This window comes from Schistocerca gregaria, chromosome 2, assembly GCF_023897955.1.
Source record: "Schistocerca gregaria isolate iqSchGreg1 chromosome 2, iqSchGreg1.2, whole genome shotgun sequence".
Taxonomy (NCBI): domain Eukaryota; kingdom Metazoa; phylum Arthropoda; class Insecta; order Orthoptera; family Acrididae; genus Schistocerca; species Schistocerca gregaria.
In genome coordinates, this window is record NC_064921.1 from 946420751 (window position 1) to 946440246 (window position 19496).

The 19496-nt window shown below is 43.3% G+C and overlaps 1 protein-coding gene across 1 annotated transcript in view; it reads left to right on the plus strand.

Annotated features, from left to right (window-relative positions):
- LOC126335406 (uncharacterized) overlaps nucleotides 1–19496 on the plus strand; it is a 219650-nt gene that overhangs the window by 114496 nt on the left and 85658 nt on the right. The window contains exon 2 of the mRNA XM_049998674.1: nucleotides 6330–7429. Coding sequence (XP_049854631.1) covers nucleotides 6587–7429 — 843 coding nt within the window. The 5' untranslated portion in view covers nucleotides 6330–6586. The remainder of the gene's footprint in view (nucleotides 1–6329; nucleotides 7430–19496) is intronic.

The window sequence follows — 19496 nt, forward strand, 5'->3', positions numbered from 1 at the left end:
TGAATGGAATGGATAGTGTCTTGAAAGGAGGATATAAGATGAACATCAACAAAAGCAAAACGAGGATAATGGAATGTAGTCGAATTAAGTCGGGTGCTGCTGAGGGAATTTGATTAGGAAATGAGACACTGAAAGTAGTAAAGGAGTTTTGCTATTTGGAGAGCAAAATAATTGATGATGGTCGAAGTAGAGAGGATATAAAATGTAGACTGGCAATGGGAAGGAAAGCGTTTCTGAAGAAGAGAAATTTGTTAACATCGAGTATAGATTTAAGTGTCAGGAAGTCATTTCTGAAAGTATTTGTATGGAGTGTGAAACGTGGACGATAAATAGCTTGGACAAGAAGAGAATAGAAGCTTTCGAAATGTGGTGCTACAGAAGAATGCTGAAGATTAGATGGGTAGATCACATAACTAACGATGAAGTACTGAATAGGATTGGGGAGAAGAGAAGTTTGTGGCACAACTTGACCAGAAGAAGGGATCGTTTGGTAGGACATGTTCTGAGGCATCAAGGGATCACCAATTTAGTATTGGAGGGCAGTGTGGAGGGTAAAAATCGTAGAGGGAGACCAAGAGATGAATACACTAAGCATATTCAGAAGGATGTAGGTTGCAGTAGGTACTGGTAGATGAAGAAGCTTGCACTGCATAGAGTAGCATGGAGAGCTGCATCAAACCAGTCTCAGCACTAAAGACCACAACAACAACAACGCAATACTGTGTTTTTATTTATAAATTACACTAATCCTAAAAAGCTACGCCCCACGAAGGAATAATCCGAATGGGACGGAAATCATTAGATGTAAGGTACGCGCACAGACAAACGAATGATTACAGTCTCAGAAAAATAGGATGATTTATTCAAGAGGAGGAACTTTACAAATTGATCAAGTTAGTAATGCGTTGGTGGACCTTTAGCTGTTACGCAAGCAATTATTCCATTAGCATTCACTGACAGATTTGTTTGATGTCCCCCTGAGGGATATCTTGGAAATTCTATCCTACTGGTGCATTTTACCGTCAAAATCCCGAGCTGCTAGGTGGGTGCTGCCCGTAATGCTTCAAACGTTCTCGATTGGGGAGAGATTATGGGACCTTGCTGGTCAAGGTAGGGTTTGATAAGCACGGAAACAAGCAGTAGAAACACTCGCCGTGTGCTGGAGGGCATTATCTTGCTGAAATGTGACCCCAGGATGGCTTGCCGTAAAGGGCAACAAAACAGTGAGTAAAACATCGTCGACGTTCTTCCGCGCTGTATAGGTCCGCGGATGACAAACAGAGGGGCCCTGCTATGAAAAGAAAAGACGTCGCAGACCATCATTCCTGGTAGTCGGGCAGTGTGGCGGCAACAGGCATGTTGGTGTCCCGTCGGTCTCCGGGCCCAGACACGTCTTCGGACTGGAATAACATTGAACGGAGTAGAATTGTCTTCAATGGTGAGTCCCATTTCGAACTGAGCCCCGATGGACAGCGATGGAATACCATCTTCAACGTTGCTCGCCATACGACCGGACAACCAGGAGTGATGGTCCAGTGTGCCACTTCTTTTCATGGCAGGACCCCTTTGGTCGTCATTCGAGGCAGTCTCACAGCACAGCCGCACGTCGACAATATTTTTACGCCACATTTTGTTGCCCTTCATGGTAAGCCATCTTGGGATTACATTTCAGCAAGACAATGCCCTCCCGCACACGGCGAAAGATTCTACTGCTTGTTTTCGTGCTTGGTCAGCAAGGTCGCCGAATCTGTCACCGGTCGAAAGCGTTCGGAGCATTATGGGCAAGACCCTCCAACCTCGGGATTTTGACGATCTAACTCGCCAATTGGACAGAATTTGGCACCATATCCCAAGCCGAATAAGTGCTTGCATAAGTTCCAGAGATGGACCAACGAGTTGTTGACTTGCTCAGTTTGTAAAGCTATTTCTCTCGAATAAATCATCCATTTTTTCTGAAATTGTAATCATTTGTTTGTCTGTACATGTACATCAATTTGTTTTGAGAATGTATGTTGTATTACCAAGAGGCAACTGAAGAATCAGTTAACATGATTCATTTAAAAAGTGTAGCAACAGTAAACTTTCACAAACTAAACAACGTCATAATTTACACCAACTAAAATCGAAATATGAGCGTACAATTCTACGTGTTTCACTGAGCACTGCAACTGTGAACGTATGTCTGCAGACTTTGGCTTTGCGAGCGTGTAAAGGAAGCGAATGCTGTTTCTTTCAGCCGTTCCTGCCTAGATCGGAAAGTTAGTCGTCCAGTTAGTTTTCTTAGTCTAAGTTCCTTCCCTCCCTGTCTTCCATTACTTGACAGTCAACTATTGTAATTTATCGATTCTACCTGTTGACTCCGAACTGTGTAGGATTTGTAGCTGACAGCAGGCATGGTCAGTCTGTAAATGTGCTCTTTTACCTGGCTGTCATGTTACTGCCAAGCCGTAAGCCTGTTCATATGGGCAGGTCCTCACGAAAGCAATTTTAAAAATCCGTAACTTTTTATCCATTTCTGACAGTGTTTCTTCCGTGACCGTATTAGTCCCGTATGATAAGGAACAACCGCCGTAAGTTACAGTCGTGATTTTATTTGAATGCACGACGCGTTTCGAGTCCTGGGGGCACATCTTCAGGTGCTGTGACGGTCTACATCGATTATTTTTCCAGATTTAGGTTAATTCTAGTCCTAGTAAGAATACAGTGGTAAATTACAAAGGGGGCACATTGTGAATATAACTTTACAAGACTCATACTGATCGAAAAACAAGTTACTGTCTCCAGCCATGGATACACGATTTTTGAAGTACAGTTTGAGTAATCATTTTTATGTATACAGGGTACAGTTTATGTATACTATTGCCACCAATCACAACTCCGAAAGTGTGATAGGAGCTGAAAAGTTTGTGCGACAAAAGTTGAATGGGACAACGGGGGCCATAATATGACGTTAGCTTTCTGTTGGTAGGTGGGATCGCGTCAGAGATATGGTCAACTTTGTTTTTTTAAATGGGGTGCTATAGTTTGGTACTTACTTTCTGATAGTGGCTATCGAGACGAATCCAGTGGTGTCTAACAGTAAGGTCTTTGAAAATCAACGAAGGTCACAAAGGTGGCCTTAACGTCCATTCCATTCACAGAAGGTGTTCGAAGTGATGACCATTGGTATCAATGTAGTCCTGCAATCCTCTTATCGTGGATTGAGTGGTATTCCTTATCACATCGGCACTTATCGAAGCACATGCTCTGACAATTCTCTCTCGCATATGTTCAGGTCCAGTTGGGACGTCTTTATAAACAAGGTCTTTTACGAATCCCCACAAGAAAAAAATCCAGAGGCGTCAAGTCTGGTGAACGACCTGGCCACGACACATCTCCTCCCCGTCCAATCCAACCATTTGGGAATTGTCTCTGCAACTCATTGCTAGCCATCAGCGAAAAATGAGCCGGGCACTCATCTTGTTGATACCACATTCTGTCCCTTTCTCCTAAAGGTATTTCTTCCAATAACAGAATAATGTTTCTTGCAGGAATGTGTTGTACTTCACACCATTAAGATTTTCTTCCATGAAATAGGGTCCTATAATTCTGTCCTCCAGAATCCCACACCATACATTCACCGACCACGGTGTTTGGTGTGCAACTTGCCGCAGCCAACATGGATTTTCAGTTGCCCAATAACGCATGTTATGCAAATTATGATTTCCATGATTCGTGTATGTAGACTCGTTAGTAAATAAAATCACATTAATAAATGTGTCATCTCTCTGAATCTGAAGTTGAACCCATCGTCAGAATTCAATTCGACGCATACAACCCGTACCAGTTAATTCTTGGCGGAGACTGATATCGTAAGGATGATATTTATGGCGATGCAGAACACGAACAACACTACTCTGGCTCATGCCAGATTGCCTTCCGATTTGACGCTAACTAACACAAGGATCTCGAACCACAGTGGCAAGAGTACCAATTACCATTTCCTCTTTAGTAAGTTTTCTTTGCCGGATATATTTTCGATGCGTTAAAGACCCAGCTGTTCGCAATTTATCATACACATATTTAAATGTAAGACGTGTAGGGTTAGTACATTGAGGATATCTCTCAGCGTATAAGTCTCTAGCTCTCACTGAATTTCGTTGACATTCTCCGTAAATGAGAAGCATATGGAATTGTTCCTAGAAGGAATATATCATTCGCATTCGCTTGATTCGACGACACTAGTCTTACCGTTCCTATTAGTGTTGTATTGCGAAACCGTCGAATGGTGTTTACATCTCCATGGCACGTTAGATGGATACGCCGTATTCGGTGAATATTTACCATTTGCACGATATACGAGAGCGAATTGTCAGAGCATGTGCTTCGATAAGTGCCGAAGTGATACGGGATACCACTCAATCCATGATAAGAAGATTGCAGCAATGCATTGATACCAATGGTCATCACTTCGAACACCTGTAAATGGACGATCATGCCACCTTTGTGACCTTCGTTGACGTACAGAGACCTTACTGTTACGCATCATTGGATTCGTCTCGATAGTCGCTATCAGAAAATAAGTACCAAACTATAGCATCCCATATAAAAAACAAAGTTGACCTTCATATCTCTGAAGCGACCCCACCTAGCAACAAGAAACCAACGTCATATTATGGTCCCCTTTGTCCCATGCAACATTTGTCCCACAAACGTTTCAGCTGCTGTCATACTTTCGGAGTTATTCTAGGAGGCAGTAGTTAGTGACTCACCCTGTATACATATATTTTTCATTCTACAGTACATTTTGTAAAAACAAGTTAAAGAATTTCAAATGTAAAGATGCAGCATTTAATAGTGCAACCATTTGATAAGATATAATGAAATTTTCACTCTACAGCGGAGTGTGCGCTGATATGAAACTTCCTGGCAGATTAAAACTGTGTGCCGAACCGAGACTCGAACTCGGGACCTTTGCCTTTCGCAGGAAAGTGTTCTACCAACTGAGCTACCCAAGCACGACTCACGTCCCGTCCTTACAGCATTAATTCCGCCAGTACCTCGTCTCCTACCTTCCAAACTTTACAGAAGCTCTCCTGCGAACCTTGTTCGAGTCTCGGTCCGGCACACAGTTTTAATCTGTCTGGAAGTTTCATTTGATAACATAATCGACATTTGACATATTCACAAATATTTGTTTTGAAAATGATATGTTTAACTAACAATATAATGGCTTTGATTAACTAACAATATAATGGCTTTGATTAACTAATAATATAATGGCTTTCTTTCTTCTTTAAATAATAACACTTTTGTATCCATAGAATTTCGCATTTTTTCATTTGAAATTCTTTGACTTGTGACTTCAGTCTATAAAATGTTCTGTAGAACGGAAAGTGTATGTATGTACATGAAAACATTTTTTTCATACTGTGCTTCAGAAAACCTGCATCCACCACTGGAAACCGTAAGTTATTTTCCCATTTGTATTGGTTTTGTAAACTTATATTGACAATGTACCCAAAATGTAACACCATTGTAATCTTGCCAGGAGCAGAATTAACCTAAATCTGGAAAAATAATCGGTATAGACTGTCGGAGCTCCTAACGATGAGCCTCGAAGACTCGAAATGCATTGTGCATTGAACTAAAATCACGATAGTGACTGAAAGCGGTTGTTCCTATGTTAAATATAGTTAGTAATTTCTGGAATTCCTTACCACTTTCGTAAGCTTAGATTTCATGATACTTTATTCTACTAAAGTTACCTGCGAAATTTTGAAACTGATGTGTTTTTGCCGGCCGGTGTGGCCGTGCGGTTCTAGGCGCTTCAGTCAGGAACCGCGTGACCGCTACGGTCGCAGGTTCGAATCCTGCCTCGGGCATGGATGTGTGTGGTGTCCTTAGGTTAGGTTTAAGTAGTTCTAAGTTCTAGGGGACTGATGACCACAGATGTTAAGTCCCATAGTGCTCAGAGACATTTTGTGGTGTGGTTTTTTTTGGAAGGGGGGGGGGAGTTATAAGGCAAGATTCACCCCCCCTCCCCTTCCTTCCCCAGTGTTCCGCCCTACGTGAACCGACGTTTAATCGGTGCTGTCGAGTGTTCTGCACCTGTCGATCAGGTCGTTAGTCATCCGGAAGCGGGGAAGGGTGCACTCGGCTCAAACGGGTCCGCCCACTGACTCACGAGACAGCGCGGCCGGGCCGTTCACTCGCGCATTATCCGCTAGCGAGGACGCGGATTAGAGAACGCCTCGGAACAGCTAGCGCTCGTTGTGTAATCGAAACAGAACCAGTGCGGCCTCTCTCAGACTGCTGACTCACGATTTGTATGTGTAATAGGGTAACAGCGGCGGCCGATACCGGAACGGGCGGCGGTCTTCGTGGGGTTTCCGCGAGCTGGTCTGCTCGCAGCGTAGCCGCACACACACAGACGCAAGGTGAGCGAGCCAGCGTGCCCGCGCAGCCGCGCCGGGTCGATGACGCACCAGTAGATGCGTGGCCTTGCCGCCGTCACCACCACAGGCACCAGCTGGGCGGACGCCCACAGTCGCCTCTAGCGTGCTGGCGGCTGCAGTCGGCCGCCTTCTCCAGAGGACCGGTGGCCATGGCGTCGAGCGCTCCCGTGTCCGTGCTGCTACTGCTGCTGGCCACTTCGGCTGCCTCGCCGGTGCTACACGGCTATGACGAAGTCGACGGGCACTCCACTACCACCCTCCACGATCCGAGTGACTCCACCTCGCGCCAGGAGACTGTCGGCTTTGGACGCAGCGACTCTGTATCCGTAACACACAGTCAGCCTACTTCACGAGGAAGCCCAGATGGAGAATACGCTCCTCCTCGAGAACTGAACGCTGTCAGTGGGTGGAGTGACGAAGCTACGGACGACAGCCTACGGAACTTCATTGTCAGTCCATCAGATACGTATGAGCATGACGAACAGCAGCCACCAATTGCTGTTGGCAAGAACGGATCACCTGTTGACGAATTCACTGATGATCCAAATTTCGAAGACGCCCATTTTGGTGAGAGGGTCACAAACTGGGAAGAAGGCACTGGTATTTATCTGGACGGGGGAAATTACAACAAGAGTGTGCAGGCATCTGGTGGGGAAAGCTTCGAAGGAGGGATGGGCGAGCAGACAGCTGCACCGGGGAGGAATGCTAGCAAACTCGGCCCGGAGGTGGGCAGCGAGGAGTTCGAGCAGTCGCTGGGTGCCGCGCTGAACGAGACGCTGCGCAAGATGGAGGAGGTGCTCGCCGGGTCTGCTCCCCAGCAGGATGGCCAGGAGCGCCGTGGCTGGCTGTCGGCGCTGTCGCGGCTGCGCGTCAAGCGCAGTGGAGACCAGAGCGAGGACGCAGGGGAGCTGCCGGTCACCAGCCTCAACGACATCGTCGACGTGTTCCTCATCATAGCGCGGCAGTCCCTGGAGGACCGCGGCCTCGACCAGGTGAGCGTCATTACACCGTGAAAGAACGAGTTAATGGGGGTAGGACGTGAAACGGGCCGACTTGAGGCAGGAGAGGCACCACAGGGCATTTCAATTTCCACTGTCTACACTTTTACAAGTATATTCATAAAACTTTGTCAGCATGACCAGGAAGGATTCAGGATTCACACTTGTAGCAGCGGAAGTTCAAAAACATAACAAAATAATTTTTTTTACATGTGAAACTTCATCATTATTTCACTTACTGTTGGCTGCATTTGTTGCTATAGGTACACTTTTCTTCACAAGTAAGAGAGATTCTTTGATGAATTTTGCACAGCAAACAAACCATATTTACAGGTGTCTGAAACTCTAGAATCTATTTAATTTATGAGAAAATGAATGAGCTGTTACGTTTTAAACTTTATGTTTAGAAAAAAATCAAATTTTGTAGTTAATTATCTCAATTTTTACCACAGTTTTCAATAGATTTGGAGAATTCTAGAGTTTCATACACCTGTAAGTATGGTTTGTATCCTGTGCAAAATTCATCAAAGAATCTCTCTTACTTGTGAAGAAAAATGTACCTATAGCAACAAATGCAGCCAACAGTAAGCGAAAAAATGATGAAATTGCATATCTAAAAAAATTATTTTGTTACGTTATTGTACTTCCACTGCTATGAGTGTAAACCCTGAATCATTCCTGGTCATGCTGACAAAGTTTTATGAATTTATTTGTAAAATTATAGACAGTAGAAAATAAAATGTCCTGTGGTGCCTCTCCTGCTCCAAGTCGGCCCGTTTGACGACGTACCCGCCCACCCCTTAATAATCGACTCTGTACTGTAATGGGCATGTAAACTAACCAATAAGTCTGTAGGCCCTTACCAAACAATCTTTTAGAGAAACTGACACTCTGGCATCGCACCGAGCGAGGTGGCGCAGTGGTTAGCACACTGGACTCGCATTCGGGATTACGACGGTTCAATCCCGTCTCCAGCCATCCTGATTTAGGTTTTCCGTGATTTCCCTAAATCGTTTCAGGCAAATGCCGGGATGGTTCCTTTGAAAGGGCACGGCCGATTTCCTTCCCAATCCTTCCCTAACCCGAGCTTGCGCTCCGTCTCTAATGACCACGTTGTCGACGGGACGTTAAACACTAACCACCACCACCACACTCTGGCATCATCGACTCAGACTGCTTTGAGATGTTTTTGTTGTGGCTCAAATGGCTCTGAGCACTATGGGACTTAACTTCTGAGGTCATCAGTCGCCTAGAAGCTAGAACTACTTAAACCTAACTAACCTAAGGACATCACATACATCCATGCCCAAGGCAGGATTCGAACCTGCGACCGTAGCGTTCGCGCAGTCCCAGACTGAAGCGCCTAGAACCGCTCGGCCACCCCGGCCGGCGTTTTTGTTGTGGTTTTCAGTTCAAAGACTTGTGTGATGCAGCTCTCCGTGCAACTCCCTCCTGTGCAAGCCTCTTCATCTCTGAGTAACTGCTGTAACCTACATACTTCTGGATCTGCTTACTGTATTCATCACTTGATCTACTTCTACGATTTTCCTCCCCTCCTCCACCACCACCACACTGCCCTCCAATACTAAATCGGTGGTCCCTTGTTGTCTCAAAATGTGTCCTATCAACCGACTCCCTCTTCTAGTCAGGTTGTGCCACGAATTTCTTTTCTCTCCAATTCTGTTCTGTACTTCCTCATTAGTTACGTGATCTACCCATCTAATCTTCAACACTCTTCTGTAACACCACATTTCAAAAGCTTCTGTTCTCTTCTCGTCTTAACTATTTATCGTCCAGGTTTCACTTTCATACATGGCTGCACTCCGTACAAATATTTTTAGAAACGACTCCTTGGCACTTAATCTATACTCGATGTTAACAGATTTAAATTTCTCTTCAGCAGAAACGCATTTCTTACCATTGCCAGACTATATTTTATATCCTCTCTACTTCGGCCGTCACCAGTTATTATGCTGCCCAGACACCGAAGCTTTTCTACTACATTTAGTGGTTCGTTTCCTAACGCAATTCCCTCATCATCACCTGATTTTATTCGAAAATATTCCCTTTTTCTTTCTTTTGATTTTGTTGATTTTCATATTACAGCGTCCTTTCAAGGCAATTTCCATTCCGTTCAGCTGTTCTTCCAAGTCCTTAGCTGTCTCTGACATAATTACTATGTCATCGGCAAACCTCACAGTTTTATTTCTTCTCGCTGAACTTTAATTCCTTCTCCACATTTTTCTTTGGTTTCATTTACTGCCTGCTCAATGTTATGTACAAAGCATTCTTGATAATCAATCTAACTATTAGTGAAAACCATATCAAAATCCTTAGAGTAGTTCCTGATATTGGCCTTTAAATATACACAGAAAAACCCGGCGCGGAACTTTAATTTACAGTACGTGTCGATGTTAACAACTTTCTCGTTTTTAATAAGCTTTCTTCCTATTGACATCCTGCATTTTACGTAGAAGATATTTATTTGTACACATTCAGCACATATATGTTCACAAGTTTATAATGTGATTCTTCATGCGTGTAGGTAATATATATATATATATATATATATATATATATATATATATATATATATATATATATACTCCGCTAGCCACCAAGCGGTGTGTGGTGGAGGGCACAATTGTATTTCTCCCCTTTCTCCCCCTCTGTTCCACTCGCGGACCGCTCGAAGGAAAAACGACTCTCTCAACGCTTCAGTACGAGCTCTTATTTCCCTTATCTTTGAATGGCTATCATTACGCGATTTGCAAGTTGATGGTAATAATATATGGTCTACATCCTCGGCGAAGATCGGATTTCGGAATTTAGTAAGCAGCCCCTTCCTTTTAGCGCGTCGTCTATCTGTGTCCCACTTCAAATTATCTATAAGATTTGTAAAGCTCTCGCGATGGCTGAATGTACCAGTCAAGAATCTTGCCGCTCTTCTTTGTACCTTCTCAATCTCTTGAATTAGACCCAACTGGTAAGGGTCCCATACAGACGTATAATACTCTAAGACTGGACGAACTAACGTATTATAAGCAATTTCCTTTATTGAAAGATTGCATCACTTCAGGATTCTACCAATAAACCGCAATCTAGAGTTCACCTTGCCCATTACTAGTATAATCCGATCATTCCATTTGTGATCATTTCGAATAGTCACATCCAGATACTTGATGGATGTTACCGCTTCCAAAGACTGGGCATTTATTTTGTACTCGAACATTAAAGGGGATTTTCGCCTTGTTATACGCAATAGGCTACACTTACTAATATTGAGAAATGACTGCCAGTCATTACACCACGCATTTATTTTCTGCAAATCCTCACTGATTTGTTCACAACTTTCGTGTGATACTACTTTCCTGTAAAATACAGCATCTTCGGCAAACAGTCTAATGCCGCTGTTAGTACCATCAACCAGATCGATATAATAATCCACCATTTAAAGCCCACAATCGTACGGCATGTTCAAGTGGGAACTCGAAAACGCAGCCCTCATTCCCTCCCTATAGGTTACCCCGAGGGCTTGGAGCCCGGTTGTAAGAGTAAACAATAGATCACCCATTCGTTCGTCGTGTAATTTGGACTTAACCGTGAAAGTTGCCTATAGTGTACTTAATACTGGCATGAGGTAGTTTTTAACACACGTAATGGACCTTCAGAAGGTTGAGAGTGTGTCAGCCTGTCAGTGAAGAAACGAATGTGTTTTTTTTTATGTTTTGCTTGAAGACTTGTAACTATTATGTTCACCGAGAAACGTCGTAAATTTTCTCGCTGGGTCACTGAAGAACATACTGACTGAATTTCTTTTCGTACGTCTGTTAGAAGAAAAATTTTTCGTATGTTCATCAAGAAACGTCATCCGTAAGAGGTAAATTTCAAATACTCTATTAGTTTGATTACACCTTAAGAAGCTGATGTATTCTGTTTCACATCAAAACAAATTCATCTGCAAGGACTGTAATGTTTCTTATTTTAACTAACCAGTCGTAGGAGGGAGCTGTCTTTTCACGAAGGATCACCTTATTGAGAAAAAAACTTCTTTAGCGAAGAGCTAACGCCGATGATGGCGATTTTTGCAAGAGGTGGACTATAAGGGCAGGATAAAAAATGCGAGTATTTTTTTCGCCGATCTCGGCGAAGATCAGTTTGGATTCCGTAGAAATGTTGGAACACGTGAGGCAATACTGACCCTACTACTTATCTTAGAAAATAGATTAAGAAAAAGCAAACCTACATTTCTAGCATTTGTACACTTAGAGAAAGCTTTTGACAATGTTGACTGGAATACTCTCTTTCAAATTCTAAAGGTGGCAGGGGTAAAATACAGGGAGCGAAAGGCTATTTTCAATTTGTACAGAAACCAGATGGCAGTTATAAGAGTCGAGGGTCATGAAAGGGAAGCAGTGGTTGGGAAGGGAGTGAGACAGGGTTGTAGCCTCTCCCCGATGTTATTCAATCTGTATATTGAGCAAGCAGTAAAGGAAACAAAAGAAAAATTCGGAGTAGGTATTAAAGTCCATGGGGAAGAAATAAAGACGTTGAGGTTCGCCGATGACATTGTAATTCTGTCAGAGACAGCAAAGGACTTGGAAGAGCATTTGAACGGAATGGATAGTGTCTTGAATGGAGGATATAAGATGACCATCAACAAAAGCAAAACGAGGATAATTGAATGTAGTCGAATTAAGTCGGGTGATGTTGAGGGTATTAGATTAGGGAATGATACACTTACAGTAGTAAAAGAGTTTTGCTATTTGGGGAGCAAAATAACTGATGATGGTCGAAGTAGAGAGGATATAAAATGTAGACTGGCAATGGCAAGGAAAGCGTTTCTCAAGAAGAGAAATTTGTTAACATCGAGTATTGATTTAAGTGTCAGGAAGTCGTTTCTGAAAGTATTTGTATGGAGTGTAGCCATGTATGGAAGTGAAACGTGGACGATAAATAGTTTAGACAAGAAGAGAATAGAAGCTTTCGAAATGTGGTGCTACAGAAGAATGCTGAAGATTAGATGGGTAGATCACATAACTGATGAGGAGGTACTGAATAGAATTGGGGTGAAGAGGAGGTTGTGGCACAACTTGACAAGAAGAAGGGACCGGTTGGTAGGACATGTTCTGAGGCATCAATGGATCACAAATTTAGCATTGGAGGGCAGCGTGGAGGGTAAAAATCGTAGAGAGATGATTACATTAAGCAGATTCAGAAGGATGTAGGTTGCAGTAAGTACTGGGACATGAAGAAGCATGCACAGGATAGAGTAGCATGGAGAGCTGCATCAAATCAGTCTCAGGACTGAAGACAATAACAACAACATTAATTTGATCACATACTGGAAAGGTGTAAATAACAAAAAATGGCTCTGAGCACTATGGGACTGAGGTCATCAGTCCCCTAGAACATAGAACTACTTAAACCTAACTAACCTAAGGATATCACACACATCCATGCCCGAGGTAGATTCGAACCTGCGACCGTAGCAGTCGCGCTGTTCCTGACTGAAGTGCCTAGAACCACTCGGCCACGGCGGCCGGCTGTAAGTAACAAATGACATTCTTAAGTAAATGTAAGTTAAATCTGTGTGCTGGACGAATAATTCTAACTCAGATATCTACCTTTTTGTAGGAATGTTATCCTAATTCACTGTACGGGGATCAGGGTAAATTGGAACCGAGAGTTATTACGCAAGGCGTTCTCCGATGGCTCAAATGCAAAAGTACTGCCCTTGCACGGCACATATCCCGCGTTCGAGTCTTCGATGTTTTCGCATGTCTTCAAAGCAACGAATTTTCATAGACTCTCATCATGAACATTGCCAAAAATACGTACATATTTTTAATTAATCGTATTTGTTTACTGTTTATTCGTTGTAATTGTTAACAGTTTGAAGGTTCACTGAAAATCAGAATGATATTTCCTCATAGCTCTACGGAATGTGATACGGTCTTTCCTTCATCCAGTCTAATTGTATCAAAGCAGTCAGCCAGCTACTAAGGAATCTGCAATTCTGAACTACAAATCACAGCCCAACTTCACATTGTAATCTTCATGAATCGTTGCCTAAACTGAAAGCCGCAAGTATCATAAAAGAAAAAGAAAATCCCTCAATTACACAGAAACGTAATCTAAGCTTTTAGATCAGGAACTGATAGCTGAACATTTAACCCTTTGACACATAAATTGAACGTTCAGAAGGTTCATCATACAACCTAACTCGTCCACTGTCATAACATGTTTAATTTGCAACCAGCATATTGTTTTTCATCGTATCAATCTGGAGGAGAGGGCAGACTATTCTTTACTCGGACACTGCCAAATCGGCTTTCGTTATTACTTTATGCTTCTTCTATTGCATTTCTTTTAAAAGTATATATAGCTTTCGTAAACAGTTTGCGTAATTTAATACAGAGATTTACAAGTTCAAAACAACTGTGTGTACCAGACCTACTGACACTTATGCTGGTGTAGGTTATCCAAGCAGGCAGAATGTTAGTTGTTAGTTGAGCATCTCTCATATATTGTTGTAAATAGCACGTTGATATAGATTCCTTTAAGCCCGCAAACGATGTTATTTGCAACATATCGCATGATTGTAGTTGACCAAACTATTAATAGATTTTAGTCTTAAGATCTTCTGAAAGAACTTAATTAGAGTATAAATGCTGCGACAGTTGCTACTGTAACATTTTTCACTTATTTTTCTACTAATTAAGGGTTGCTCTCACCTCCAACTCTGAAACGTTGTGAATAGGTTACCGAGTTCTTTCGCTGAAATTCCACAATGCAATGTCTTAAGACGGTACACATGCCGATCTGGTGCTTTACTGCTGCTTATCAGCTCCTATTAGCTCTGTTTACGAACCTTGGCCAGTCCCTGCAGCTGACTACCGGCAATAAACGTTCAGTACCACCCGCACATCAAAAAGGGTAACGTTTTTGAAAGATGTACAGTGCGTCCTGGTCTCTTTTCGGGTTGACGATTCTTTTTTCCTCTACAGTGTAAGCACATTGGACCTAAAAATTAGACCACCCCCAGTAGACGTTACGCTAATATCGTGTAACACAGTCTCTAGCCTTGATAATGGACCCAGTTCACCAAGGAGAGACCACAAGTTTCTTCAGCTATGCCATATCTAGCTACTCATTGGTGACTAAACCCCGTAGTGCTAACAAATTTCAGGGATATTGGTCGCTACGTTTCACGTGCTGTTCGAAACAATCCTGGATATGAGGGGTACTAAAAGAAACCGAACTTATTTCTTAGCTTATTTATTCACATTTTAAGCACGAGACTTCAAAAAATGGTTCAAATGGCTCTGAGCACTATGGGACTTAACATCTGAGGTCATCAGTCCCCTAGAACATAGAACTACTTAAACCTAACTAACCTAAGGATATCACACACATCCATGCCCGAGGTAGATTCGAACCTGCGACCGTAGAGGTCGCGCGGTTCCAGACTGAAGCGCCTAGAACCACTCGGCCACCCCGACCGTCCACAAGACTTCAATCCCCTTCAAAGTACTCTCCACTTGCACTAATACACTTGTCTAATCTTTTATTCCATTTTTGAAAACATTATTTAAATTCATCTTTTGTGAGGCTTGACAGCGCCTCTGTCATTTTTTCTTCACCTCAGAAACATCACCAAAACGCTTGCTTTCATGTCTCTTTTCGTTCTAGGAAACAAAAAAAAGTCGCGCGGGGCAATATCGGGTGAGTATGGGTGTTTGAGGAACAGGGGTCATACCATTTTTGGTCAAGTCACCCGACTGCCACAAATCATGCCGCACCCGCCGCACACAGTTTCGCAGTCTTTTCAAAACTACAGTACGAAGCCTCACCCTGTGCAACAAACTCTGAAAAGACGACTCCTCTCACGTCGAAAAAAAAAAAAAAAAAAAAAAAAAAAAACAAATCAGCATTGTGAGCTTCCTTGGGGCGAGGAGAAGCTGAAGTTTTCCACTGACTCAGTAGTTGCTTTGATTCACGATCGCAAGCATAGCACCAAGTTTCGTCACCTGTGATAATTTTTGAAGAAAAGTTTTGATCATTTCGGATGTCTTCTTTAAAGCACAACGTTCTTCCACGGGTCACCAATTCGAGAGCCATCCTTTTCATTCCCAAATCATCTGTCACGGTCCGCTGCACTGAACTCGAACACTCTCCTGACAGCTCCATAAATTCTTCAATGCTCCGTCATCGATCTTCGTTGATGACTGCGTAGAAGTTTTCAACACCTTTGTGTGTTTGGGACGTGGCAGGAGGGCCACAACGAGGTTTGTAGTCAATTGACATTTAACCAATTTTAACCGGGAAAACCACTCAGACATTTGAGTTTTGCCCACAGCACCGCCCTTGTACGCCAGTTTTAACAGTTCAAGAGTTTCTGTTCCACATTTTCCGAGCAAAAATGAGAATTTCAACGTTGTAGGCTGTTAACTAAAATCAGCCATTGCAAAACCGATGTTCTCACAAAACACTTTTCCTATAAACTCTGCCCAAACTAGTACTGACCTTCTTCAGCTATAGCACTCGGGTTGCTGTATCTGTAATGTGGGCTCTAAGCGCCTTAGTGGGGATACAAAGTAGTACAAAAGCTCCTCCCACCAAAGTATTAGTTCTGTTGCTTTTGTATTTCATCGGATTAAGATCATGTGATTTAGGGGTCAGTTGACGTGGAATAGAATGCATGAGAATTCGTCCAGTGAGGAAAGTGGACGTGCAGCGTTGTGAAGCGACTGTGGTCATTTTCGAGGAATACTCCTCTTGAAGATATAGAAGAAAGGGCAACATTCGGTCACCGAGAATGTTGAAATAAACACTCTCGTTCATGCTCACAGCAACGTGAATGAGTGGGCCCAAACTACAGTACAAAAAGCACCTGCAAAACACCACATCACATCACATTCCCAGCCTGAACTACATCAAACCACACTGCGGGTTAAATCTTCATTGGATCGTCGTCCACCCCCGGTAGCTGAGTGGTCAGCGTGACAGAATGTCAATCCTAAGGGCCCAGGTTCGATTCCCGGCTGGATCGGAGATTTTCCCCGCTCAGGGACTGGGTCTTGTGTTGTCCTAATCATCATCATTTCATCCCCATCGACGCGCAAATCGCCGAAGTGGCGTCAAATAGAAAGACTGCCACCTGGCGAACGGTCTACCCGACGGGAGGCCCTAGTCACACGACATCTATATTTACAATGGATCGTCGATATACTCTACGCCTTGCATCATTTGAAAAGAGGCAAAATCGCGCTTCTAGTCGTATAATACCCAGTTTCTGCCTTCTTTGATTCAAGGAAGACGTGCAGTGTTTTTATGCCACTGTGAGCAATGGCCTTGTTTGAGGTGTCAGTCTCCAGATGTCCAGCCCATGCAGCTACCTTAGCAGCGCTCGCTAGGAAACTGCTTGAGACGGACCTGCAGTCACAGACAGCAACAATCCATGTCGAGTTTGCAACTGTTTTGTCACTGACAGGGCGCGACTCTCGCTTCCAGTCCCTGCCGCTTAGTACGTTCTTACGCCTACTTACCTTGCTGCAAGTAGTAAACCAATGCTTCTGTTTGCGTCAAAAAGATCATATGCCAATACTGGCCAGGAGGCTAAGTCTGTCATTGTTCGGGCGCCTGGTGCAAGTCTTTCTATTTGACACCCGTTCTGCAACTTACACGTCGACAAAGATGTGATGAATGATGAGGTCTACACAAACACCCAGTCTCCGAGCAAAACAAATCTCTGACTCGGCCGTGAACCTGGAAGCCCGCGATTTAGAGGCAATGACGCTGACCACTAGCCCGCGAACTGAATCCACATTGATCTAAATCTATATGGATACTCTGCAAATCACACTTAAGTGCCTGGCAGAGGGTTCATCGAACCACCTTCACAGTCCTCTATTATTCCAATCTCGTAAAACGCGCGGGAAGAACGAACACTTATATCTTTCCGTACGAGCTCTGATTTCCCTTATTTTATCGTGGTGATCGTTTCTCCCTATATAGGTAGGTGTCAACGAAATATTTTCGCACTCGGAGGAGAAAGTTGGTGAGCGGAATTTCGTGAGAAGATTCCGTCACAACGAAAAAAGCATTTCTTTTAATGATGTCCAGCCCAAATCCTGTATCATTTCTGTGACACTCTCTCCATATTTCGTGATAATACAAAACGTGCTGTCCTTCTTTGAACTTTTTCGATGTACTCTGTCTGTCCTACCTGGTAAGGATCCCACACCGCGCAGCAGTATTCTAAAAGAGGACGGACATGCGTAGTGTAGGCAGTCTCCTTAGTAGGTCTGTTACATTTTCTAGGTGCCCTGCCAATAAAACGCAGTCTTTGGTTAGCCTTCCCCACGACTTTTTCTACATATTCCTTCCAATTTAAGTTGTTCGTAATTGTAATACCTAGGTATTAGTTGAATTTACGGCTTTTAGTTTAGACTGATTTATCGTGTAACCGAAGTTTAACGAATTCCTTTTAGCACTCATGTGGATGACCTCACACTTTTCGTTATTTAGGATTAACTGACTCTTTTCGCACCATTCAGACATATTTTCTAAATCGTTTAGCATTTTGTTTTGATATTCTGATGACTTTATTAGTCGATAAACAACAGCGTCATCTGCAAACAAACAAAGACGGCTACCAGATTATCTCCCAAATCGTTTATGTAGATAAGGAACAGCAAAGAGCCCATAACACTACCTTGGGGAACACCAGAAATCACTTGTGTTTTACTTGATGAGTTTCCGTCAATTACTACGAACAGCAAATCACAAATCCAGTCACATAACTGAGAAGATATTCCAAAAGCACGCAATTTCACTACGAGCCGCTTGTGTGGTACAGTGTCAAAAGCCTTCCGGAAACCCAGAAATACGGAATCGATCTGAACTTCCTTGTCAATAGCACTCAGCACTTCATGTGAATAAAGAGCTAGTTGTGTTTCATAGGAACGATGTTTTATAAACCCATCTTGACTGTGTGTCAATAGACCGTTTTCTTCGAGGTAATTCATAATGTTCGAACACAATATATGTTCCAAAATCCTGCTGCATATCTATGTTAACGGTATGGGCCTGTAATTGAGTGGATTACTCCTACTGCCTTTCTTGAATATTGGTGTGACCTGTGCAACGATCCAGTCTTTGGGTACGGAACTTTCGCCGAGCACACTGTTGTAAATGATTGTTAAGTTAGGAGCTAATGCATCAGCGTACTCGGAAAGGAACCTAACTGGTATACAGTCTGGACCAGAAGACTTGCTTTTATTTATTGATTTAAGTTGTTTCACTACTCTGAGGATATTTAATTTACGTTACTCATGTTGGCAGCTGTTGTCGATTCGAATTCTGGAATATTTACACTACTGGTCATTAAAATTGCTACACCTGGAAGATGACGTGCTAAAGACGCGAAATTTAACCGACTGGAAGAAGATACTAGCTTTTCAGAGCATTCACACATCGTTGGCGCCGGTGGCGAGACCTACAACGTGCTGACATGAGGAAAGTTTCCAACTGATTTCTCATACACAAACAGCAGTTGATCGACGTCGCCTGGTGAAACGGTGTTGTGATGCCTCGTGTAAGGAGGAGAAATGCGTACCATCATGTTCCCGATTTTGATGAAGGTCGGATTGTAGCCTATCGCGATTGCGGTTTATCGTATCGCGACATTGCTGCTCACGTTGGTCGAGATCCAATTACTGTTAGCAGAAGATGGGATAGGTGGGTCCAGGAAGGTAATACGGGACGCCGTGCTGGATCCCAACGGCCTTGTATCACTAGCAGTCGAGATGACAGGCATGTTATCAGCATGGCTGTAACGGATCGTGCAGCCATGTCTCGATCCCTGAGTCAACAGATGGGCACGTTTGGAAGACAACAACCATCTGCACGAACAGTTCGACGATGTTTTCAGCAACATGGACTATCAGCTCGGAGACCATAGATGCGGTTACCCTTGACGCTGCATCACAGACAGGAGCGCCTGCGGTGGTGTACTCAACGACTAACCTGGGTGCACGAATGGCAAAACGTCATT